The sequence below is a fragment of the Macaca mulatta genome, chromosome 1, assembly GCF_049350105.2.
Source record: "Macaca mulatta isolate MMU2019108-1 chromosome 1, T2T-MMU8v2.0, whole genome shotgun sequence".
Taxonomy (NCBI): Eukaryota; Metazoa; Chordata; class Mammalia; order Primates; family Cercopithecidae; genus Macaca; species Macaca mulatta.
In genome coordinates this window covers 82,878,705-82,905,736 of record NC_133406.1, presented here as the reverse complement: position 1 = coordinate 82,905,736, position 27,032 = coordinate 82,878,705, and the positions used below count along the sequence as shown (strand labels likewise).

Below are 27,032 nucleotides of genomic sequence, written 5' to 3'. Positions count from 1 at the left end.
AGACAGCCGAAATACTGAGAGTGCCCAAACTGTGGAAGTGTTGCAAAGGGGGATCGTCCGCCCCCAAACACACACCCTCACTAGGGAACCTGAAGGTCTAGATCATGAAAAAAGATCTGCATGAGTTGTGTGAACCTTACCTGGAACTTAGTCAACTTAGAGAGCTGAGCGAAATACAGGGGTAGAGGAAGCAGCAGGAAAAGCCCTGTGGGCTCACTGGGTTCCCTAGCAAGCAATTTCTGCCTTGCCTCACAGGGGTCCTTGTGGGGGGGCTGACAGAGGCATTGGGAAAAGGCCACAGGGAGAAGAACACCTCTAGCTGAACTCTGTAACAATTTGAACTGATCGAGAAGTCTCTGGGTCAGAACTCAGGGAAAGGCGTGAATCCAGTGTGCAGACTCCATAGGCGGAGGAAGCGCGAAAACCCTACTTGCCTTTGCAGCTGGGAGATGGGCAGCCGGGACAAGTTCTCAGTCCTGCTCACCCACTGCCTGGAAACAGACCCGGTGCTACTGGGGGGACACAGTGGGAGTGAGACTAGCCTTTTGGGTTGTGTGGGAGCTGGGTGAGGCCTGTGACTGCTGGCTTTCCCCTACTTCCCTGACAACCTGCATGACACAGTAGAGGCAGCCACAATCCTCCTAGGAACATAACTCCATTGACCTGGGAACCATACCCCTATTCCCCACAGAAGCCACAGCAAGACCTGCCCAAGGAGAGTCTGAGCTCAGACATGCCTAGCCTTGTCCCCACCTAATGGTCCTTCCCTACCCACCCTGGTAGCTGAAGATGAAGGGCATATACTCTTGGGAGTTCTAGGGCCTGCCCACTGCCTGTTCCTCCCCATACTACCACAATTGATGCTTTCTTGAAAGTGCCACCCCCTAGGCCAGGCACAGTGGCTCACACCTATAATCCCAGCACTTTGGGAGGCTGAGGCAGGTGGATCACCTGAGGCCAGGAGTTTGAGACCAGCCTGGCCAACATGGTGAAACCCCATCTCTACTAAAAATACAAAAATTAGCCAAGCGTAGTGGCAGGCACCTGTAATCCCAGCTACTCGGGAGGCCGAGGCAGGAGAATCGCTTGAACCTGGGAGGCGGAGGTTGCAGTGAGCCAAGATTGCACCATTGCGCTCCAGCCTGGGGGACGAGAGCAAGACTTAGTCTGAAAAACAAGAAAGAAAAGAAAAGAAAAGGAAAGAAGGAAGGAAGGAAGGAAGGAAGGAAGGAAGGGAGAAAGAGAAAGAAAGAAAGAAAGAAAGAAAGAAAGAAAGAAAGAAAGAAAGAAAGAAAGAAAGAAAGAGATAGAGAAAGAAAGAAAAGAAAAGAAAGAAAGAAAGAGAAAGGAAGGAAGGAAGGAAGGGCGGGCCACCTCCTGGTAGGAGGCCAACAAGCACAAAAATAATGCATTAAATAGAGTCCATTTTATCCCCCTGCCACTTCCACTGAAGCAGGTGCTGGTATCCATGGCTGAGAGACCCATAGATGGTTCACATCACAGGACTCTATGCAGACAACCCCCAGTACCAGCCTGGAGCCTGGTAGACTTTCTGGGTGTCTAGACTCAGAAAAGAGATAACAATCTCTACAGCTCGGCTCTCAGCAAGCCACATCCCTAGGAAAAGGGGGAGAGTCCTACATCAAGGGAACACCCTGTGGAACAAAAGAATATGAATAACAGCCTTGAGTCCTAGACCTTCCCTCTGACAGAGGCTACCCAAATGAGAAGGAACCACAAAACCAACTCTGTTAGTATGAGAAAACAAGGTTCTTTAGCAGCCCCCAAAAACCACACTAGCTCACCAGCAATGAATCTAAACCAAGAAGAAATCCCTGATTTACCTGAAAAAGAATTCAGCAGGTTAGTTGTTAAGCTAATCAGGGAGGCATCAGAGAAAGGTGAAGCCCAATTTAAGGAAGTCAAATAATAATATAAGAAATGAGGGGATACATTTTTAATGAAATAGATAGCATAAATAAAAAACAATCAAAACTTCAGGAAACAGTGGATGCCCTTATAGAAATGCAAAATTCTCCAAAAAGTCTCAGCAACAGAATTGAACAAGCAGAAGGGAGAACTTCAGACTTTGAAGACAAGGTTTTCAAATTAACCCAATCCAACAAAGACAAAATTATAATAATAATAAGAAAATATAAACAAAGCCTGCAAGAAGTCTGGGATTATGTTAAATGACCAAACCTAAGAATAATTGGCATTCTTGAGGAAGAAGAGAAATCTAAAAGTTTGGATATTTGGGGGAATAACTGAGGAAAACTTCACCAGCGTTGCTAGAGACCTAGACATCTAAATACAAGAAGCTCAATGAACACCTGGGAAATTCATTGCAAAAAGATCATCGCCTAGGCACACTGTCATCAGGATATCTAAAGTTAAGACAAAGGAAAGGATCTTAAGAGCTGTGAGGCAAAAGAATCAGGTAACCTATAAAGGAAAACCTATCAGATTAACAGCAGATTTCTCAGCAGAAACCCTGCAAGCTAGAAGGAATTGGGGCCCTATTTTCAGCCTCTTTAAACAAAACAATTATCAGCCAAGAATTTTGTATCCAGTGAAACTAAGCTTCATAAATGAAGGAAAGATACAGTCTTTTTCAGACAAACAAATGCTGAGAGAATTCACCACTACCAAGCCAGCACTACAAGAACTGCTAAAAGGAGCTCTAAATCTTGAAACAAATCCTGGAAACACATCAAAACAGAACCTCTTTAAAGCATAAATCTCACAGAACCTATAAAAAAATACAATTGAAAAAACCAAAAAAATGAAAAACCAAGTATACAGGCAACAAATAGCATGATGACTGGAATGGTACCTCATAACTCAATACTAACATTGAATGTAAATGGCCTAAATGCTCCACTTAAAAGATACAGAATTGCAGAATGGGTAAGAATTCACCAACAATCTGCTGCCTTCCAGAGACTCACCTAACACACAATGACTCACATAAACTTAAGGTAAAGAGGTGGAAAAAGACATTCCATGCAAATGGACACACAAAATGAGCAGGAGTAGCTATTCTTATATCAGACAAAACAAACTTTAAAGCAACAGCAGTTAAAAAAGACAGAGAGACATTATATAATGATAAAAGGCCTTGTCCAACAGGAAAATATCACAATCCTAAGTATATATGTGCCTAAAAGTGGAGCTCCCAAATTTATAAAATAATTAATAATAGACCTAAGAAATCAGATAGACAACAACACAATGATAGTGGGGGACTTCAATACTCCACTGACAGCACTAGAGAGGTCATCAGACAGAAAGTCAACAAAGAAACAATGAACTTAAACTATACCCTGTAATAAATGGACTTAACAGATATTTACAGCACATTCTACTCAACAACCACAGAATATACATTCTATTCATCAGTGCATGGAAATTTCTGCAAGATAGGCAATATGATAGGCCACAAAACAAGTCTCAACAAATTTAAGAAAATGAAATTATATCAAGCACTCTCTCAGACCACAGTGGAATAAAACTGGAAATCAACTCCAAAAGGAACCTCTAAAACTATGCAAATATATGGAAACTAACCTGTTCCTGAATGATAACTGGGTCAAAATGAAATCAAGATGGAAATTTAAAAATTCTTTGAACTGAACGACAATAGTGACACAACCTATCAGAACCTCTGGGATACAGCAAAGGCAGTGCTAAGAGGAAAGTTCATGCCCTAAACACTTACATCATAAAGACTGAAAGAGCACAAACTGACATTCTAAGGTCACACTTCAAAAACTAGAGAAACAAGAACAAACCAAACCCAAACCTAGCAGAAGAAAGAAAATAACCAAGATCAGAGCAGAACTAAATGAAATTGAAACAAAAAAATATACAAAAGATAAGTAAAACAAAAAGCTGGCTCTCTGAAAAAATAAAATTGATAGACCATTAGAAAGATTAACCAAGAAAAGAAGACAGAAAATCCAAATCCAAATAAGCTCAATTGGAAATGAAACAGTAGATATTAAAACTGACACCACAGAAACACAAAAGATCACTATGAACACTTTTATGTGCATAAACTAGAAAACCTAGAGGAGATGGATAAATTCCTGGAAAGATACAACCCTCTTAGCCTAAATAAGGAAGAATTAGATACCCTGTACAGACCAATAACAAACAGTGAGAATAAAATGGTAATAGAAAAAATAACCAACAAAAAAAGTCCAGGACCAGACAGATTCACGGCAGAATTCTACCAGACGTTCAAAGAAGAGTTGGTACCAATCTTATTGACACTATTCCACAAGATAGAGAAAGAGGGAATCCTCCCTAAATCATTCTATGAAGCCAGTATCATCCTAATACCAAAACCAGGAAAGGACATAACCAAAAAAGAAAACTACAGACCAATATCCCTGATGAACATAAGATGCAAAAATCCTTAACAAAATACTAGCTAACTGAATCCAAACATATCCAAAAGGTAATCTACCACGATCAGTGGGTTTCAGGGATGCAGGGATGATTTAACATATGCAAGTCGATAAATGTGATACACCACATAAACAGAATTTAAAAAAAATCACACAATCATCTCAATAGATGAAGAAAAAGCATTAAACAAAATCCAGCATTGCTTTATGATTAAAACTCTCAGCAAAATTGGCATACAAAGGGCCGGCCACAGTGGCTCATGTCTGTAATCCCAGCACTTTGGGAGGCTGAGGCGGGTGGATCATGAGGTCAGGAGATTGAGACCATCCTGGCTAACATGGTGAAAACTTGTCACTATTAAAAAATACAAAAAATTAGCCAGGCATGGTGGTGGGTGCCTGTAGTCCTAGCTACTCAGGAGGCTGAGGCAGGAGAATGGTGTGAACCTGGGAGGTGGAGCTTGCAGTGAGCCAAGATCGCACCACTGCACTCCAGCCTGGGCAACAGAGTGAGACTCCATCTCAAAAAAAAAAAAAAAAAAAGGCACACAAGGGACATATCTCAATGTAATAAAAGCCATCTAAGGAAAACCCACAGCCAATATAATACTGAACGGGAAAAAGTTGAAAGCATTCCTTCTGAGAACTGGAACTAGACAAGGATGCCCACTGTCACCACTTCTCTTCAATATAGTACTGAAAATCCTAGCCAGAGCAATCAGACAAGACAAAGAAATAGAAGGCATCCAAATCAGTAAAGAGTAAGTCAAACTGTCACTGTTTGCTGATGACAGGATTGTTTACCTAGAAAACCCTAAAGACTCCTCCAGAATGCTCCTAGAAATGATAAAAGTATTCAGCAAAGTTTCTAAATACAGAATTAATGCACACAAATCAGTAGATCTTCTATACACCAACAGTGACCAAGCTGAGACTCAAATCAAGAACTCAACACCTTTTACAATAGCTGCAAAAAAAAATAAAATACTTAGGAATATACCTAACCAAGGAGGTGAAAGACAAGAAAAACTACAAAACACTGCAGAAAGAAATCACAGACAACACAAACAAATGGAAACACATTCCATGCTCATGGATGGGAAGAATCAATATTGTAAAAATGACCATACTGCCAAAAAAAGCATTCTACAAATTCAACACCATTTCCATCAAAATACCACCATCATTCTTCACAGAACTAGAAAGAACAATCCTCAAATTCATAAGGAACCAAAAAAGAGCCTGCATAGCCAAAGCAAGACTAAGCAAAAAGAACAAATCTGGAGGCATCATATTACTTGATTTCAGACTATACTATAAGGCCATAGTCACCAAAACAGCATGGTACTGGTATAAAAATACGCACATAGACCAATAGAAAAGAATAGAGAACCCAGAAATAAAGCCAAATACTTAGACTCAACTGATATTTGACAAAACAAATAGAAACATAAAGTGGGAAACCTTACTCAACAAATGGTGCTGGGATAATTGGCAAGCCACATGTAGGAGAATGAAACTGGATTCTCATCTCTCACCCTATATAAAAATCAACTCAAGATGAATCAAGGACTTAAATCTAAGACCTGAAACTATAAAAATTCTAGAAAATATCATTGGAAAAACCCTTCTAGACATTGGCTTAGGCAAGGATTTCATGACCAAGAACCCCAAAACAAATGCAACAAAAACAAAGATAAATAGCTGGGATTTAACTAAACTAAAGAACTTTGCACAGCAAAAGAACAGTCAGCAGATTAAACAGACAACACACAGAGTGGGAGAAAATCTTCATGCTCTATACATTTGATGAAGGACTAATATCCAGAATCTACAACAAATTCAAGTGAATTAGCAAGAAAAAACAAACAAACAATACTATTAAATTAGCAAGAAGAAAACAAACAATCCCATCAAAAAGTGGGCTAAAGACATGAATAGACAATTCTCAAAAGAAGATATACAAACAGCCAACAAACATGAAAAAATGCTGAACATCACTAATTATCAGGGAAATGCAAATAAAAATCACAATACAATATCACTGTACTCCTGCAAGAATGGCCATAATCAAAAAATCAAAAAATCAAAAAATAGACGTTGGTGTGGATGTGGTGAACAGGGAACATTTCTACACCGCTGGTGGGAATGTAAACTAGTACAACCACTATGGAAAGCACTGTGGAGATTTCTTAGAGAACTAAAAGTAGAACTACCATTTGATCCAGCAATCCCACTACTGGGTATTTACCCAGAGGAAAAGAAGTCATTACATGAAAAAGGTACTTGCACACATATATTCATGGCAGCCCAATTCACAATTGCAAAAACATGAAACCAACCCAAATACCCATCAATCAACGAGTGGATAACTAAACTGTTGTATATACATGTATACTATGGAATACTACAGCCATAAAAATGAATTAATGGTGTTTGCAGAGGTCTGCATGAGATTGGAGACTATTATTCTAAGTGAAGTAACTCAGTAATGGAAAACCAAACATCATATGCTCTCACTTATAAGGGGGAGCTAAGCTATGAGGATGCAAAGGTATAAGAGTGACACAATGGACTTTGGGGACCCGGGGGAAAGGGTAGGAAGGGGGTGAGGGGCAAAAGACTACAAATTGTGTGCAGTGTATACTGCTCAGGTGATGGGTTCAGCAAAATCTCACAAATCACCACTAAGGAACTTACTCATGTAACCAAACACCACCTGTTCCCCAATAACCTATGGAAATAAAAATAAATAAATAAATAAATAAATAAATAAATAAATAAAGTTTTTAAAAAATGTTAGACTGTAGGTCCAAAGTTATACATATTTTATTTTTTAATAAATTCCATTAGATTACTTTACAAAAGTGTGTGGCAATAACACTCCCACCAACAAGGTGTAAGAATGCATCATTCTCCATATCCTTGCTAACACTGAAAGTATTCATTATTAATATTATTAAGGCCTGAAAACCTGATGAGAAGAAAAAGTGCCTATCATTGTTGTAACTTTTTTTTGAATAATAGCTGGATTGAGCATCTTTTCACATATTCACATATTTAATGACAACTGTAATTTTTCTATCAATTTTCTATTTATAGCTTTTCCTTATTTACGTAGTTGATAGCTCCTTATTGATTTTTCCTAACTTTTATTTTAGATTCAGGGGTACATGTGCAGGTTCGTTATATAGATAAATTGTGTGCCTCGGGGGTTTGGTATACAGATTTTTACCCAGGTAATAAGCATAGTATCCAATAGGTAGTTTTTTGATCCTCTCCATCCTGCCATCCTCCACCCTCAAGTAAGCCCCAGTGTCTATTGTTCCCATCTTTGTGTCCGTGTGTAGTCAATGTTTAACTTTCACTTATTAGCAATAACATGTAGTATTTGATTTTCTGTTCCTCAGTTAGTTCGCTTAGGATAATGGCCTCCAGCTCCATCCATATAGCTGCAAAGATCATGATCTCATTCTTACAACTTTATAGTATTCTATGCTGTATATGTACCACATTTTCTTTATCCAGTCTACCATTGATGGGCATCTAGGTTAATTCCATGTCTTTGCTATTCTGTATAGTGCTGTAATGAACATATGTATGCACGTGTCTTTATGGTAGAATAATTTATGTTAATTTGGGTATATATGCCCAAAAATGGGATTGCTGGGTTGAATGGTAGTTCTAAGTTCTTTGAGAAATCACCAAATCACTGTGCTTTCCACAGTGGCTGAACTAATTTACATTCCCACCAGCAGTGTATAAATGTTCCCTTTTCTCCATGACCTCGCTAGCATCTGTTATTTTTTAACTTCTTGTAATAGCCATTCTGACTGGTGTGAGATGGTATCTCATTGTGATTTTCATTTGCATTTTTCTAATCATTAGTGATGATGAGCATTTTTTCATATGCTTATTGGCTCAATGTATATCTTCTTTGGAGAAGTGTCTGTTCATATCCTTTGCCCACTTATTAGTGGGGATGTTTTTTTCTTGCCAATTTGTTTAAGTTTCTTATGGATTCCAGATATTAGACCTTTATCAGATACACAGTTTGCAAATATTTTCTCCCATTCTATAGGTTATCTGTTTATTCTATTGATAGCCCTTTTCTTTCTGTGCAGAAGCTCTTTAATTAGGTTGCATTTGTCAATTTTTGTTTCACTGCAATTGCTTTTGGTGTCTTCATCATGAAATCTTTGCCCAGGCACATGCACAGAATGGTTTTCCTAGGTTTCTTCTATAGTTTCAGGTTTTACATGTAAATCATTAATCTATCTTGAGTTGATTTTTGTATATCGTGAAAGGAAGGGGTCCAGTTTCAATCTTCTGCAAATGTCTAGCCATGTATTCCAACATCATGTATTGAACAGGAAGTCCTTACCCCACTACTTATTTTTTCAAACATTGGCAACTTTTTGTCAACTTGTCAAAGATCAGAGATTGTAGGTGTGCAGCATTATTTCTGGGCTATTCTGCTCTATTTGTCTATGTGTCTGCATTTGTATAAGTATCATGTTGTTTTAGTTACTGTAGCCTTGTAGTATAGTTTGAAATTGGGTACCATGATGCCTTCAGCTTCATTCTTTTTGCTTAGGATTGCTATGGCTATTCAGCTCTTTTTTGTTTCCTAAGAGTTTTATAATAAGTTTTTCTAATTCTGTGGAAAATGTCACTGGTAACTGATAGGAATAGCATTAAGTCTGTAATTGCTTTGGGCAGTATGGCCATTTTAACAGTATCGAATCTTCCAATCCATGACCATGGAATGTTTTTCCATTTGTTTGTGTCATCTCTGATATCTTTCAGTACTGTTTTGTTATTCTCATTATAGACATCTTTAACCTCCTTGGTTAGATGTATTCCTGGGTATTTTACTTTTTTGTGGCTATAGTGAATGAGATTGTGTTCTTGATTTGGCTCTCAGCTTGGACATTATTGGTGTATACAAATGCTACTAATTTTTGTACCTTGATTTTATACCCTGAAACTTTGCTGAAGTTGTTTATGAGATTTAGGAGATTTGGGCAGAGACTATGGGGTTTTCTAGGTATAGAATCATACTATCTGCAAATAGAGATAGTTTAACTTCCTCTCTTCTTATCTGGATGTCATTTATTTCCTTCTATTGCCTGATTGCTCTGGATAGGAATTGCAATACTATGCTGAATAGGCATGGTGATAGTGGGCATCCTTGTGTTGTTCTGGTTCCGAAGTGGAATGCTTCCAGCTTTTCCCCATTCAGTATGATGTAGGCTGTGGGTATGTCATAGATGGCTCTTATTATTTTAAGGTATGTTCCTTCAGTGCCTAGCTTGTTAAAGGTGTTTAGCATGAAGGGATGTTGAATTTTCTCAAAAGCCTTTTCTGCATTTATTGAAATAATCATGTGGTGTTTGTTTTAAATTTGGTTTATGCGATAAATCACATTTATTAATTTGTGTATTTTGAACAAGCCTTGCATGCCAGGGATAAAGCCTACTTGATCAAGGTGGATTAGCTTTTTGATGTGCTGCTGAATTTAATTTGCTATTATTTTATTGATAATTTCTGCATCTATGGTCATCAAGAATATTGGCCTTAAGTTTTCCATCTTCTGTGCTTCTGCCAGATTTTGATATCGGAATGATGCTGGCCTCACGGAATGAGTTAGGAAGGAGTCTCTCTTCCTCAAATTTCTGAAATAGTTTCAGTAGTATTGGTACCAGCTCATCTTCATACAGCTGATAGAATTCAACTGTGAATCCATCTGGTCCACAGCCTTTTCTGGTTGGTAGGCTTTTTATTACTGATTCAATTTTGGAACTCATTATTGGTCTCTTGAGGGATTCAGTTTCTTCCTGGGTCAATCTTGGGAGGTTGTATGTTTCCAGGATGTATTCATTTCTTCTAGGTTTTCTAGTTTGTGTGCATAGAAGTGTTCATAATAGTCTCTGATGGTTTTTTGTATTTCTGAGCGGTGAGGTATAATGTCTCTGTTGTCATTTCTGATTGTGTTTACTTGGATCTTCTCTCTTTCTTCTTTATTAGTCTAGCTAGTGGTCTATCAATCTTATTTATTGTTTCAAAGAATCAGCTCCTGGTTTTATTGCTTTTTTTTTTTCCCCCCTCATCTCTATTTCCTTCAGCTCAGCTCTGATGTTGGTTATCTCTTTTCTTCTGCTGGCCTTGGGGTTGGTTTGCTCTTGTGTTTCTAGTTCCTCTAGGAATGATGTTAGTTTGTTAATTTGAGAGCTTTCTGACTTTTTAATGTTGGTGTTCAGTGCTATAAACTTTCCTCTTAACACGCTTTATCTGTGTTTCAGAGATTTTGGTATGTCTTATCTTTGTTCTCATTAGTTTAAAAAATGTATTGATTTCTGCCTTAGTTTAATTGTCATTCTGGAGCAGGTTGTTTAATTTCCATGTAATTGTATAGTTTGGAGGAATCTTCTTAGTATTGGTTTCTGTTTTTATTGTGCTGTGGTCCAAGAGGGTGGTTATTATTTCAGTTTTGTTGAATTTGCAGAGAATAATTTTATGGTTGATTTTGTGGTTGATTTTAGCTTTTTGTGGCACAAGCATATGAGAATACTGTACACTCTGTTCTGAGTGGAGAGTTCTGCAGATATCCATTAGATGTATTTGGTCAAGTGTCAAGTTCCAGCTCCAAATATCTTTGTTAGTTTTCTGCATGAATAATCTAATACTGTCAGTGCGTTGTTGAAGTCTCCCACTATTATTGTGTGGTTATCTAACCCTCCTCATAGGTCTCTAAGAACTTGTTTTAGAAATCTGGGTGCTCCTGTGTTAGGGGCATATGGATACTTAAGTCTTCTTGTTGAATTGAACCCTTTACTATTATGTAATATTTTTCTTTCTTTTTTTGATAATTGTTGTTTTAAAGTTGGTTTTGTCTGAAATTAGAATAGCAATCCCTGGTTTTTCTTGTTTTCCATTTCTTGGTAGACTTCTCTCTACCTCTTTACTTTTGGCATATGTGTGTCATTGCTTGTGAGATGGGTCTCTTGAAGACGGCCTGTTCAACTCACCCCTTACACAGTGGACACTAAGGCCAGTCTCAGTGCTCAGCTGCCCCATGCAGGGTTTCCAGCTTCCTCTCACTTCAGCCCAGAGTCTGTGCCCTTCCCCTGTCCACCCTCAATGTCTTCTCTCTGAAGAGCTGCTCAGAGTGTACTCTATGTTCTCTTCTCTCAGTGGGAGACGTTCTTCCTTGCTGCATCTAGTCATCCATCTTGGCTCTCTCCCCCTTATTCATTTTTGAAGTTCTTTTTTCATGTTAGGGACATTAACTCATGGTCTGCCAGTTTTGTAAATATTTTATTCTTGATTGTGGTTTGCTTTAACTTTGTTTGTTGTAACTATTGCAAAAAATTTCATATATATTTATAGTCAAATACTTTTATTTTTTATTTATGATTTCTGGGTGTCCAGTCTTAGATAAGGACTTCCTGAGAACATGCCCTTAAATATTATGGTATGTCTATAATTTTATTTGTACATTTAGATTGTTCACTAATCTGGAATTTTATTTCTGCCCAAGGAAGAGATAGGAGTCTATGTTTTCACATAGGAAAATAGCAAACTTTAGAGAGGATTAAATATGCAAAGCTTTCCTTACTGATTAGAAATATTACTTTAGGTGTATTATCAAATTTCTTTTTATATTTGCATATGTTTCTGGACTCTATTCTGTGTCAGTGCTTGTTGTGATTACAATTTAGATTTGTTCTAAAGTTTACTTACAATATTTTAGAACTCTAAAGCACTATGATTTTCTGCCCAGATTCTCTCAAACCCTTGGACACTTACACTTACAAATAAATCTTAAAATCACCCAATTAAAAAGAAAAAAAACCCCCACATATTAATAGTCAATTGGTCTTCAACAAAGGTGCCAAGAATACTCAATGGGGAAAGGATAGCATCTTCAATAAATGACATGGGAAAACTGTATACATGCAGAATAATGAAATTGAATTCAATTTGCATCTACACAAAAACCATCTGAAAAGAGATTAAAGACTTAAATGTAATTCCTGACTCTATAAAACTGCCAGAAGAAAACATACAGGAAAAGCTCCATGACATTTGTCTGGGCAATTTTTTGGATGTGACCTCAAAAGCATAGGCAACAAAAGCAAAAATAGACAAATGGGATACATAATTAAAAAGCTTCTGCATAGCAAACATCAGAGTGAAGAGGCAACCCATGAAATGGGAAAAAGTATTTCCAAACCATATGTCTAATAAGGAGTTAGTATTCAAAATCTATAAGGAACTCAAACAACTTGACAGCAAGAAAACAAATAACCCAATTAAAAATTGGACAAAGGGGCCGGGTGCAGTGGCTCATGCCTGTAATCCCAGCACTTTGGGAGGCTGAGGCGGGTGGATCCGAGGTCAGGAAATCGAGACCATCCTGGCTAACACAGTGAATCCCCATCTCTACTAAAAAGACAAAAAATTAGCCAGGCGTGGTGGCGGGCGTCTGTGGTCCCAGCTACTTGGGAGGCTGAGGCAGGAGAATGGCATGAACCCGGGAGGTGGAGCTTGCAGTGAGCTGAGATCGTGCCACTGCACACCAGCCTGGGTGACAGAGCCAGACTCCGTCTCGAAAAAAAAAAATTTTGGACAAAAGATCTGAATAAATATTTCTCATAGAAGACATATAGATAGCCAACAGGTATATGATAAAATGCTCATTAAGGAAACTAAATTAAAACTACAATGAGCTACCATCTCACAGCTTTCAGAATGGCTATTATCAAAAAGACAAAAGATAACAAATGTTGGTGAGAATGTGGCGACAGGGAACGTTTGTTATGATGTTGGTGGGAATGTAAATTAGATGTTATAAAAAACAATTTGGAGGTTCCATGAGAAATTAAAAATAGAAATGCCAAATTACCTGGTAATCCATTTACTGGCTATATACCCAAAGGAATAAAAATAGTACGTCAAAGAAAACTCTATACTCCCATGTTCATTGAAGCACTTTTCACAATAGCCAAGATGTGGAATCAACCTACATGTCCATCAGTGGATGAATGGATAGGAAATGTGGCATATATATGAGAAAATCCTGTGAATTGTGACAGCATGGATGAACCTGGAGGTCATTACGTTAAGTGAAATAAGCCAAGCACAGAAAGACAAACAGTGCATAATTTTGCTTATATGTGGAATCTAAGAAAATTGAATTAATTGAAGCAGACAGTAGAATGGTGGTTGCCAGGAGCTGGGGGTGAGGTGAGAGGAAATGGGGGATGTTGGTCAAAGAATATAAATTTTCATTTAGACAGCTTAAATAAGTTCTGGAAATCTAGAGCATAGTGACTACAGTTAACAATAAAGTATTACATACTTGAAAATTGCTAAGAGTAGATCTTTTTTTTAAATTTTTTTTAATTATTATACTTTAAGTTTTAGGGTACATGTGCATAATATTCTCACTAAAAAAGGTAACTATGTAAGGGGATGGATATGTTAATTTTGCAAATGTGGTAATCACAATGTAAACATCTATCAAAACATCATGTTGTATACTGTAAATATATACTTTTTTATTATACTTTATGTTCTAGGGTACATGTGCACAACATACAGGTTTGTTACATATGTATATATGTGCCATATTGGTATGCTGCACCCATTAACTCGTCATTTACATTAGGTATATCTTCTAATGCTATCCCTCCCACTACCCCCACCCCACAACAGGCCCCAGTGTGTGATGTTCCCCTTCCTGTGTCCAAGTGTTCTCACTGTTCAATTCCCACCTATGAGTGAGAACATTCAGTGTTTGGTTTTCTGTTCTTGGGATAGTTTGCTCAGAATGATGGTTTCCAGCTGCATCCACGTCCCTACAAAGGACATGAACTCATCCTTCTTTATGGCTGCATAGTATTCCATGGTGTATATGTGCCACACTTTCTTAATCCAGTCTGTCATTGACTGACATTTGGGTTGGTTCCAAGTCTTTGCTATTGTGAATAGTGCTGCAATAAACATACGTGTGCATGTGTCTTGATTTATAGCAGCATGATTTATAATCCTTGGGGTATATACCCAGTAATGGGATGGATGGGTCAAATGGTATTTCTAGTTCTAGATCCTTGAGGAATCGTCACACTGTCTTCCACAATGGTTGAACGAGTTTAAAGTCCCACAAACAGTGTAGAAGTGTTCCTGCTTCTCCACATCCTCTCCAGCACCTGTTGTTTCCTGACTTTTTAATGATTGCCATTCTTACTGGTGTGAGATGATATCTCATTGTGGTTTTGATTTGCATTTCTCTGATGGCTAGTGATGATGAGCATTTTTTCATGTGCCTGTTGGCTGCATAAATGTCTTCTTTTGAGAAGCGTCTGTTCATATCCTTTGCCCACTTTTTGATGGTTTTTTTGTTTTCTTGTAAATTTGTTTGAGTTCTTTGTAGGTTCTGGATATTAGCTCTTTGTCAGATGAGTAGATTGCAAAAATTTTCTCCCATTCTATAGGTTGCCTGTTCACTCTGATGGTAGTTTCTTTTGCTGTGCAGAAGCTCTTTAGTTTAATTAGATCCCATTCATCAATTTTGGCTTTTGTTGCCATTGCTTTTGGTGTTTTAGACATGAAGTCTTTGCCCATGCCTATGTCCTGAATAGTATTTGCCTAGGTTTTCTTCTAGGGTTATTATGGTTTTAGGTCTAACATTCAAGTCTCTAATCCATCTTGAATTAATTTTTGTATAAGGTGTAAGGAAGGGATCCAGTTTCAGCTTTCTACTTATGGCTAGCCAATTTTCCCAGCACCATTTATTAAATAGGGAATCCTTTCTCCATTTCTTGTTTTTGTCAGGTTTGTCAAAGATCAGATGGTTGTAGATGTGTGGTATTATTTCTGAGGGCTCTGTTCTGTTCCATTGGTCTAGATCACTGTTTTGATACCAGTACCATGCTGTTTTGGTTACTGTAGCCTTGTAGTATAGTTTGAAGTCAGGTAGCGTGATGCCTCCAGTTTTGTTCTTTTGGCTTAGGATTGTCTTCACAATGTGGGGTCTTTTTTTGTTCCATATGAACTTTAAAGCAGTTTTTTCCAATTCTGTGAAGAAACTCATTGGTAGCTTAATGGGGATGGCACTGAATCTATAAATTACCTTGGGCAGTATGGCCATTGTCATGATATTGATTCTTCCTATCCATGAGCATGGAATGTTCTTCCATTTGTTTGTGTCCTCTTTTATTTCATTGAGCAGTGGTTTGTAGTTCCCCTTGAAGAGGTCCTTTACATCCCTTGTAAGTTGGATTCCTAGGTATTTTATTCTCTTTGAAGCAATTGTGAATGGGAGTTCATTCATGATTTGGCTCTCTGTCTGTTATTGGTGTATAAGAATGCTTGTGATTTTTGCACACTGATTTTGTATCCTGAGACTTTGCTGAAGTTGCTTATCAGCTTAAGGAGATTTTGGGCTGAGATGATAGGGTTTTCTAAATATACAATCATGTCATCTGCAAACAGGAACAATTTGACTTTCTCTTTTCCTAATTGAATATCCTTTATTTCTTTCTCTTGCCCGATTGCCCTGGCCAGAACTTCCAATACTATGTTGAACAGGAGTGGTGAGAGAGGGCATCCCTCTCTTGTGCCAGTTTTCAAGGGGGAACACTTCCAGTTTTTGCCCATTCAGTATGATATTGGCTGTGACTTTGTCATAAATAGCTCTTATTATTTTGAGATACATTCCATCAATACCGAATTTATTGAGAGTTTTTAGCATGAAGCGCTGTTGAATTTTGTCAAAGGCCTTTTCTGCATCTAGTGAGATAATCATGTGGTTTTTGTCTTTGGTTCTGTTTATATGCTGGATTATGTTTATTGATTTGCATACGTTGAACCAGCCTTGCATCCCAGGGATGATCATGGTGGATAAGGTTTTTGATGTGCTGCTGGATTTGGTTTCCCAGTATTTTATTGAGGATTTTTGCATCGATGTTCATCAGGGATATTGGCCTAAAAATCTCTTTTTTTGTTGTGTCTCTGCCAGGCTTTGGTATCAGGATGATGTTGGCCTCATAAAATGAGTTAGGGAGGATTCCCTCTTTTTCTATTGATTGGAATAGTTTCAGAAGGAATGGTACCAGCTCCTCCTTGTACCTCTGGTAGAATTCAGCTGTGAAACAGTCTGGTCCTGGACTTTTTTTTGGTTGGAAGGCTATTAATTATTGCCTCAATTTCAGAGCCTGTTATTGGTCTATTCAGGGATTCAACTTCTTCCTGGTTTAGTCTTGGGAGAGTGTATGTGTCCAGGAAATCATCCATTTTTTCTAGGTTTTCTAGTTTATTTGCACAGAGGTGTTTATAGTATTCTCTGATGGTAGTTTGTATTTCTGTGAGGTCAGTGGTGATATCCCCTTTATCATTTTTTATTGCATCCATTTGATCCTTCTCTCTTTTCTTCTTTATTAGTCTTGCTAGCGGTCTATCAGTTTTGTTGATCTTTTAAAAAAAAACCAGCTCCTGGATTCATTGATTTTTTGAAGGGTTTTTTGTGTCTCTATTTCCTTCAGTTCTGCTCTGATCTTAGTTATTTCTTGCCTTCTGCTAGCTTTTGAATGTGCTTGCTCTTGCTTCTCTAGTTCTTTTAATTGTGATGTTAGGGTGTCAGTTTTAGATCTTTCCTGCTTTCTCTTGTGGGCATTTAGTGCTATAAATTTCCCTCTACACACTGCTTTAAATGTGTCCCAGAGATTCTGGTGTGTTGTGTCTTTCTGGTTTCAAACAATGTCTTCATTTCTGCCTTCATTTCGTTATGTACCCAGTAGTCATTCAGGAGCAGGTTGTTCAGTTTCCATGTAGTTGAGCGGTTTTGAGTGAGTTTCTTAATCCTGAGTTCTAATTTGATTGCACTGTGGTCTGAGAGACAGTTTGTTATCATTTCTATTCTTTTATATTTGCTGAGGAGTGCTTTACTTCCAACTATGTGGTCAATTTTGGAATGAGTGCAATGTGGTGTTGAGAAGAATGTATATTCTGTTGATTTGGGGTGGAGAGTTCTGTAGATGTCTGTCAGGTCTGCTTGGTGCAGAGCTGAGTTCAATTCCTGGATATCGTTGTTCACTTTCTGTCTCATTGATCTGTCTAATGTTGACAGTGGGGTGTTAAAGTCTCCCATTATTATTGTGTGGGAGTCTAAGTCTCTTTGTAGGTCTCTAAGGACTTGCTTGATGAATCTGGGCTCTGCTGTAATGGGTGCATATAAATTTAGGATAGTTAGCTCTTCTGGTTGAATTGATCCCTTCATCATTATGTAATGTCCTTGTCTCTTTTGATCTTTGTTTGTTTAAAGTCTGTTTTATCAGAGACTAGGATTGCAACCCCTGCATTTTTTTGTTTTCCATTTGCTTGGTAGATCTTCCTCCATCCCTCTATTTTGAGCCTTTGTATGTCTCTGCATGTGAGATGGGTCTCCTGAATACAGCACACTGATGGGTCTTGACTCTTTATCCAATTTGCCAGTTGTGTCTTTTAATTGGAGCATTTAGCCCATTTACATTTAAGGTTAGTATTGTTATATGTGAATTTGATCATGTCATTATGAATTTAGCTGGTTATTTTGTTATTTAGTTGATGTAGTTTCTTCCTAGCATTGACGGTCTTTACAATTTGGCATATTTCTGCAGTGGCTGGTATCAGTTGTTCCTTTCCATGTTTAATGCTTCTTTCAGTAGCTCTTGTAAGGCAGGCCTGATGGTGACCAAATCTCTCAGCATATGCTTGTCTGTAAAGGATTTTATTTCTCCTTCACTTATGAAACTTAGTTTGGCTGGATATGAAATTCTGGGTTGAAAATTCTTTAAGAATGTTGAATATTGGCCCCCACTCTCTTCTTGCTTGTAGAGTTTCTGCCAAGAGATCTGGTGTTAGTCTGATAGTAGTAGGTGTATATATTTATCAGATGCATGAGATATTTGGATACAGGTATACAATGTGTAATAATCACATCAAGGTAAATGGGACTTCCATCACCTCATGGATTCATCCCTTGTGTTACAAACAATGCAATTATACTCTTAGTTACTAAAAATGTACAATTAATTATTATCAACTATAGTAACCCTATCATGCTAGTAAATAGTGGGTCTTATTCATTGTATCCCACTATATTTTTGTATGCACTAGCCAATTCCCCAGCCCACCATACTACCCTTCCCAGCCTGAGGTAACCCTCATTCTACTCCCTATCTCCATGAATTCAATTTCTTGATTTTTAGTTCCTACAAATAATTGAGAACATATAAAGTTTGTCTTTCTGTGCCTGGCTTATTTCACCTAACGTAATGACCTCCAGTTCCATCCATGTCATTGGAAAGGACAGGATCTCATTTCTATTTTGGCTGGTTGGTATGCCCTGGCGTATGAGTACCATATTGTCTTTATCCATTCATCTGTTGATGGATACTTATGTTTCAATTCATGGCTATTGTGAATAGTGCTGCAATAAACATAAAAGTTCAGATATCTCTTGATTATACTGATTTCCTTTCTTTTGTGTATATACCCAGCAGTGGGATTGCTGGGTCATATTGTAGCTCTATTTGTAGTTTTTTAGGGAAGCTCCACAATGTTTTCCATAGTGGTTGTACTAATTTACATTCCCAGCACCAATATACAAGCATTCCTTTTTCTCCACATCCTCACCAGCATTTGTTATTGCCTCTCTTTAGATAAACACCATTTTAACTGCGGTGAGATCATCTCTCATTGTAGTTTTGATTTGTATTTCTCTGATGATCAACGATGTTGAGCACCTTTTAAAATACCTGTTTGCCGTTTGTATGTCTTCTTTTGAGAAATGTCTATTCAGATCGTTTGCCCATTTTAAAATTAGATAATTAGATTTTTTTCCTACAGAGTTGTTTGAGCTCCTTATATATCTTGGTTACTAATTCCATGTCAGATGGATAGTTTGCAAATATTTTCTCCCATTCAGTGGGTTGTTTCTTTACTTTGTTAATTGTTTCCTTTGCTGTGCAAAAGCTTTTTAACTTGATGTGATCTAATTTTTTTCTTTGGTTTTCTGTGCTTGTGGAATATTCAAGAATTCTTTGCCAGTCCAATGTTCTGGAGAGTTTCCCAATGTTTTCTTTTACTAGTTTCATAGGTTGAGAGCTTAGATTTAAGTCTTTAATCCCTTTTTATTTTATTTTTGTGTATGGCAAGTATACAAATGTATAGTTTCATTTTTCTGCATATAGATATCTAGTTTTCTCAGCAAAATTTATGGAAGTGAATGTCTTTTCCCAAGTATGCTGTTGGTGCCTTTATCAAAATGAGTTCACTATAGTTCTATATGAATTTGTTTTTAGGTTTTCTATTCTATTGCACTAGTCAATGTCTGTTTCTATGCCAGTACCATGCTGTTTCGGCTACTATAGCTCTGTGGTATAATTTAAGTCAGGTAATGTGATTCTTCCAGTTTTGTTCTTTTTGCTCAGGATAGCTTTGGCTATTCTGGGTCTTTTGTAGCTCCATATAAATTTTAGAATTATTTTTTCTATTTCTGTATATAATGTCATTGCTATTTTAATAGAGACTGTAATGAATGTGTAGATTGCTTTGGGTAGTACTGACATTGTAACAATATTGGTTCCTGCAATCCATAAACATGGAATATCTTTCCATTTTTGTGTCCTATTTGATTCTTTCATCAATGTTTCATAGGCTTCATTGTAAAAATCTTTCACTCCTTTGGTTAAATTAATTCCTTGGTATTTAATTTCATGTGTGGCTATTACAAATGATATTAACTTTTGAATTTTTTTTCAGATTATTCACTGTTGGCATGTAGAGATGCTACTGATTTTAGTGTACTGATCTTATCCCACAACTTTAGTGATATTGTTTATCAGTTTTCATAGTTTTTGATGGAGTCTTTAAGTTTTTCCAAGCATAAGATAATATCATCTACAAACAAAAATAACTTAACTTCTTTCTTTCCAAGTTGGAGGGGCTTTATTTCCTTCACTTGTCTGATTGCTCTAAATAGGAGCTGAATAACAGTGAATAACAGTGGTTGAATAACAGTGGTAGAAAAGGGCATCTTTTTCTTATTCCAGATCTTAGAGAAAAAGCTTTCAGTTTTTCCCCATTCAGTGTGATACTAGCTGTGGGTCTGTCATATGTGGCTTTTATTGTGTTGGAGTATGTTCCAGTATTTAGACAGTTTTTATGATAAAGTGATATTGAATGGTATCAAATCCTTTTTCAGCATCAATTGAAATGATCATATGTTTTTTGTCTTTCATTCTGTTGATGTGATGTATCAGAATCAATCAGTATCACACTGATTGATTTGCATATGTAGAACCATTCTTGCATCCCTGGGATAAATTCCACTTGGTCATGATGAGTGATCTTCTTTATGTGTTGTTGAGTTAGTTTTGCAAATATTTTTTTGAGGGTTTTTGCATCAATTTTCACCAGGGATATGGGCCTGTACTCTTCTTTTTTGATGTGTCTTTGTCTGCTTTTAGTATTAGGGTGATACTGGCCTTAGAGTTTGGAAGCATTCCTTCTTCCTATATTTTTTGGAATAGTTTGAGTAGGACTGGTATTAGTTCTTTAAATGTTTGATAAAACTCAGCAGTGAAGTAATCAGTTCTTGGGGTTCTCTTTGCTAGGAGACTTTATATTATGGCATTGATAATTTTACTTGTTTTTGGTCTGTTCAGGTTTTGTCATGATCCAGTTTTGGTAGATTGTCTGTGTATAGGAATTTATCCATTTCTTCTAGGGTTTCCAACTGACTGGCATATAGTTGCACATGGTAGCCTCTAATGATCCTTTGAATTTCTGCAGTATTGATTGTTGTGTCTTCTTTTTCATCTCTGATTTTAAATATTTGGGTCCTCTTTTTTTCTTAGAGTAAATGTCCATTCTCTTTTCAAAAAATCAACTTTTCATTTTGTTGATCTTTTTTTATAGCTTCCTTCAGTCCAATTTTATTTATTTCTGCTCTGATCTTTATTACTTCTATCAATTTTGGGTTTGGTTCACTCTTGCCTTTCTAGTTCTTTAAGATGTATCACTAGGTTATTTATTTGGTATTTTTATATATTTTTAAAATTTTTTAGCTTCTTTTTTCTACGCTGTTCTTTATTTAGGGTCCAAGGGATCTTTAGTCAGTAAGTAATGAATCCTGCCAGGACTGGGTCTTGCCTTCAAGGCAGTGGGTTCTCTTCTGTCCCAGGGTGTGCCTACATATGTCATCCAGGAGTTAGGGCCTCACAACTCTGCCTAGTGCCTTATCCTACTGTGACTGAGCTGGTATTCAAGTTGCAAGACCAAGTTCTCCTTACTCTTCCCACTCTTCTCAAGTGCGATGAAGGAATCACATTTGGAGCTGTGAGCCGCACAGCCTGGGGCTGGGGAAGGTGTGGTGCAGGCACTCCCTTTGCCACCCCAGTTGGTGTCTCACTAGGTTTCGTGCCCCCCAAGTCCACTGGCTCTAAGCCCATCATAGCACTAGGTCTTGCCTAGGAGTTGCAGTCCTTTATGGCCTACACTGCCTGTCGAGTTAATTTAGGACATCAGAGTCCTTTAGCCTACAGTGACAAGGGTTGCTGAAATTCAAGTCCTGACCTATTCCCTTCTGGCTAGGGCAAGTCTCAGTACTCCTTTCATGGGCATTGGCTGAATTCTGTCAGGTGCTGGCAGCACTGAGTTCCAATGCAAAATCCCATAGTCACTATGCTCTCCCTCTCCCAAGTGCACAGATTTTTTTCTCCATACCACATGGCTGCTGCCAGGGAATGGCAGACCAATGACACTGGCAATTCAAGACTGTCTCTCTTACCCTCTTCAGTGCCTTTTTCAGTGATACGAAATTAAAGCCAGGTACTACAATCACATACCTCATTTTTGGTTCTTATGAAGGTGAATTTTTGTGTAGATATTTCTTAAATTTTGTGTTCCTGTGGGCAAGTGGGGATGATCTATGGAGGCTTCTATTTGGCCATGTTGCTCTGCCTCCCTTATTTGTCAGTTTTTTTAAAAAAAACACTGGGATTTTGGTTAGAAAGATATTATTGTATACATTAATTTGGTAGGGATTGGTATTTTTATGATGGAAGTCTTCCATATGGGAATGTGGTGCATCTTTCATTTATTCAAGTTTTCTCAATTATATAGGTTTCCCTGCCCCACTCTCCATAGGACAAGCTCCTTTCTTCTACATTTATCGAACTGTATTTTATAGATTTGTACCACTTCTAGTATAATTTTTTCTACTTCAATTTCTAACTCAAAATTATTAGTACGAAGAATTTTATCACAGCCACTGTGCCATATTGCTTCTCAGTTGCTGAGAAAGATGTAATAAAATCTATGGTTGCACAGCTGTCAATTTCTCCATTAAATTCTGTCAACTTTTTCTCTGCATATTTTCACATTATGTCATAGGCACATATTATTTTATAATTGCCATCTTTTTCTGCAACAATATCACATTGCTTTATTCTAATTTTATAATACTTTTTGATATGTGGTATGTCTTAGCACCCTAATCCTTTCTCTTATTCAGGAGTGTCATGGACCATGTATGTTCCACATAAATTTTGGAAACAGTTTGTCAAGGTCTTAAAAAAAATCACCTCACTTCCCTATTTCAAAACTTACCACAAAGCTATAGCAATCAAGCGTAGTATTTACAGAAACACAGACATAGATCAATGGTACAGAACAGAAAATCCAGAAATAAATCCTTACATTTATGATCAACTGATTTTTTTTACAAGGGTGTCAAGATAATTTGATGGAGGGAAAGAACAGTCTTTTCAACAAATATTGCTGGAACACCTGGATATCCACATACAAAAGAATGAGGGGGTCCCTGATTTACACCCCACAGAAAAATTGACTCAAAATGGACCAAAGACCTACATATTAGTTGAAACAATAAAACTCCTAAAATAAAACATAGAAATAAATTTTTGTGACTGTCAGTTATGCAAGCTTTTTAATATGATATTAAGACAAATGATAAAAAAAGAAAAAAGTTAAAGACTTTTGTCCTGTAAAAAATTCCATCAAAGAAAGTAATGATGACCTACAGAATGAGAGAAAATATTTGCAAATCATATATCTGAATAGGGATGTGTATTGAAAAATAACTCTTAAAACTCAATAATTAAAGGGTAAGTAAGCAATTGAAAATAGGCAAGGCTCTGAACAGACATTCTCCAAAGGAAATATACAAATGGCCAACAGCAACATAAAAATACACTCAACATCATTAGCCATCAGGAGAATGCAAATCAAACACACACTAAAGGATATGACTTACCACTGCACAACCACTAACTGGTATAATTAAAAAATAGACAGTCACAATTGTTTTGAGGCTATAGAGAAATGGGAGAAGGCAGCCTCTATAAAAAATAGTTTGGCAATTCCTCAAAATGTTAAGCATAAAGTGACCATGTGACCCAGTAATTCTACTCTAATCTGTATATATATAAGAAATGAAAGCCTACATTCATACAAGAACTGGTATGCAAATGATCATAACAACACTATTTATAATGGCAAAAAATAGAAACCACCCATGTGTCCATCAACTGAAGGATAAACAAAATGTTAGTTTTATCAGCACAATGGAATATTATTCGGCAATAAAAAGGAATGAAGCACTGTTATATGATGTACCATAGGCCCACCCTGAAAACACTATGCTATGTCAAAGAAGCTAATCGCAAAGACTACATATTATATAACTTAATTTATATGAAATGTCCAGAATAAAAAATCTATACAGATAGAAAGTAGATTAATGGTTTCCTAAGGCTGGTGTTGGGGAGGTGGGAGAAGATGGTGATTTGGGAATGGGCAGTGAATGTCAGTGATTAGAATGTTTACTTTTGAGTTAATGAGAATGTTCTAAAATTAGGTCATGGTGATGGTTGTTCAGCCCTGGGAATATACTAAAAATCTGTTGAACTGTATATTTTGAATGTGTGAATTTTGTAACATGTGAATTGTATCTTAACAAGGCTGTTTTGACAAAATCTGAAAATTTTGATTAAAACTGCATTGCATGTATAGCTCAATACATGAAGAATTATCATTTCTATATTAATGAGTCTTTATTTCCAAAAACATGGCTATTGTGAAGAATGCAGATATAATCTGTCACAATGATACAACGGTGTAACTAGTAAAAGTCAGATGTGAAAAAAAGGTGAGAAGTCATTTGCTTATGTCAATATTTTCATCTAAAAGCAGGGTGCTGGTGATTCCAAGTAATTATTTAAAACTGAAAAGTGAAATAATATAATCATAAGCCATTTATAGTTAAAACAATGAGCAAAAGTAAGAATAAAGTAATAACAATATAATTTGCCCAAATCAGGTGGTAGAAAAATCAAAAAGGAAGTGGGAACAAGGAAAAGTATACTAATTTCATGATTACAGACATGATAAAAGTGTCACAGATACCATCTAAATGGAAAATTAATGGTATTATATAAAACCATAGCTATAAAAGTAACACCAAGGAGAATAAAATAGACTATGGATCTTCCAAATTATCAGAGGGAATAAAGAAATCAAAGCAAAGAAAATACACACTGGATAATTAAAAAGAATCATAATATAAAACAAATGACAACAATAAGCCCAAACATATGTTACAACCAATAATGTAAATGGAATAAACCTGCCTATAAAAATGCAAATATTATTTCATATTATTAAGCAAATGCTAAACTATCCTAAAAATAAGACAAACATCAGAGACAATATTCTCTAATTACAATGCAATAAAAGACAATAAAATAATAAAATCAGCAACAACATAAAGATTCCACTACCTGAGAACTTAAAAAAAAATCAAGCATTTCTTGCAAAGGGGAAACAAACACAAGTTGCAGAACAACTATGAAATAAATCTTGAAAAAGAAGACTGATAAAGACAGACTATTATTCTAGATAGTAAAACCTATAATAAAGTCAGTATAATTAAAATTGTTTTTTTTTGCTGGCCACAGGCAGGTAGAGTAAAGAATGCAGAAACAGACCCAAATATAAGTATCTAGTATCATTTTATGTTAGTGGGAAAAAGATCAGTTACTCAATTGTGTCAGAAAAATTTTCCATTTGGGAAAAAATCACTTACACTAAAATAAATTACACACAGATCAAAGGTTTAAATAGGTTTACTATATGTTTGTTATTATGCAACTATCAATTTACCATAATAATCTTAGACTAAGAATAACCTTTTCAGGGTGTGATTGAAAAGTTATAATCTATCAAAGAATATACTGATAAACATTTTCATAGATTGGAGAAAATATGTGTAGCACATATGACAGATAAATGATTACTTTTTAATGTAGAAAGGATTCTCATACCAATATAAAAATAGCAACAACCCAATACAATTTTATTTCCTTCATATTAAGGAATGTCTGTTTTTAAATCTCAATACATATTCCCAATATTATCTCCAGACACATATGAATTTCTACTTCACAATCTAGTAAATGTGAAATATTGTTTTCCCATTTTAAAAATCTTTATTAATCTATTTAGTTTTAATATTTATTCTTATTCTTTGAGATGGAGTCTTGTGATATCGACCAGGCTGGTCTTGAACTGCCAGGCTTAAGTGACCCTACTGCCTCAGCCTCCAGAGGAACTGGGATTACAGGTTTATGCCACCACACCTGGCTTCTCTGTTTGGTTTTAAACATCATCTCTTTGTTAATGTGTTTTATCTAATGAAATTGACCAGTAATCTCTAGTTAATGCTAATGAGAATAAAAATTTTCCTTTTTGCCATTTGTATTTATTCTGTGATGAATTTTCTATCAAATACTTCATTCGCTTTTCTAACAAAGGGTTTTTTAGTCTCGTTAGTTTGTAAGGTATTTTGGAGGTGCTGGAATCACTAGATCATTTTCCATTCAAACTTAATTCACTTTGTGCTCCTTTAAAAGCAAATTTCTTTAACTTCATTCTTTCATTTACTGACCATTTTAAAATTCAATGGGAGATTTTCCATTTTTTAATAACTTACAATTTTTCTCTTTATAAAAACTATTCATAACATTTTAAAATTTACTTTTACACTACTAGATATCTAACGTTTTAACATCAGTCTTTGGATAAGCAATTAAATAATCCACATTAGTTAAATAAAAATATTAATTCAACACTAAACTTACATTGGATAAATCTGAGATTCTTGACTTTAGTCTGAGATCAATGTCTTTCTTTGAGTTCTTTGGTGTGTTAAAATATACATAACTTCGAATTGTTGCTGATAATAATCCATCAGTCCATTCCATAGTATTAGGATCCAGTTGTCCATATAGTTCACTGAGAGTGATACACTTTGGATTTAAAACACAAATGTCTACTTTTCCTTTTCTTCCTGAAATCTGAGAAAAATCCAGTGTAGTTTTTAAAGACACTAACTATAGAACAATTATTTAGTTTATTTGCATTCTAATAAGAATTAAAAGGTTACAGGAGAAATCCTTCACACCAAAAAAAAAAAAAAAAAAAAAAGACTTTATATAAAGGTAGCAATTTGCAAGGAACAGTAAATATTGACTTGTTAAAATTAGC

At 36.4% G+C, this 27,032-nt stretch overlaps 1 protein-coding gene across 2 annotated transcripts in view; it reads right to left on the bottom strand.

The window, feature by feature from the left end:
* DNAH14 (dynein axonemal heavy chain 14) overlaps positions 1-27,032 on the bottom strand; it is a 497,862-nt gene that overhangs the window by 227,474 nt on the left and 243,356 nt on the right. For both annotated transcript variants that reach the window (XM_077938651.1, XM_077938650.1), the window contains one exon: positions 26,627-26,842. In XM_077938651.1, coding sequence (XP_077794777.1) covers positions 26,627-26,842 — 216 coding nt within the window. The remainder of the gene's footprint in view (positions 1-26,626; positions 26,843-27,032) is intronic.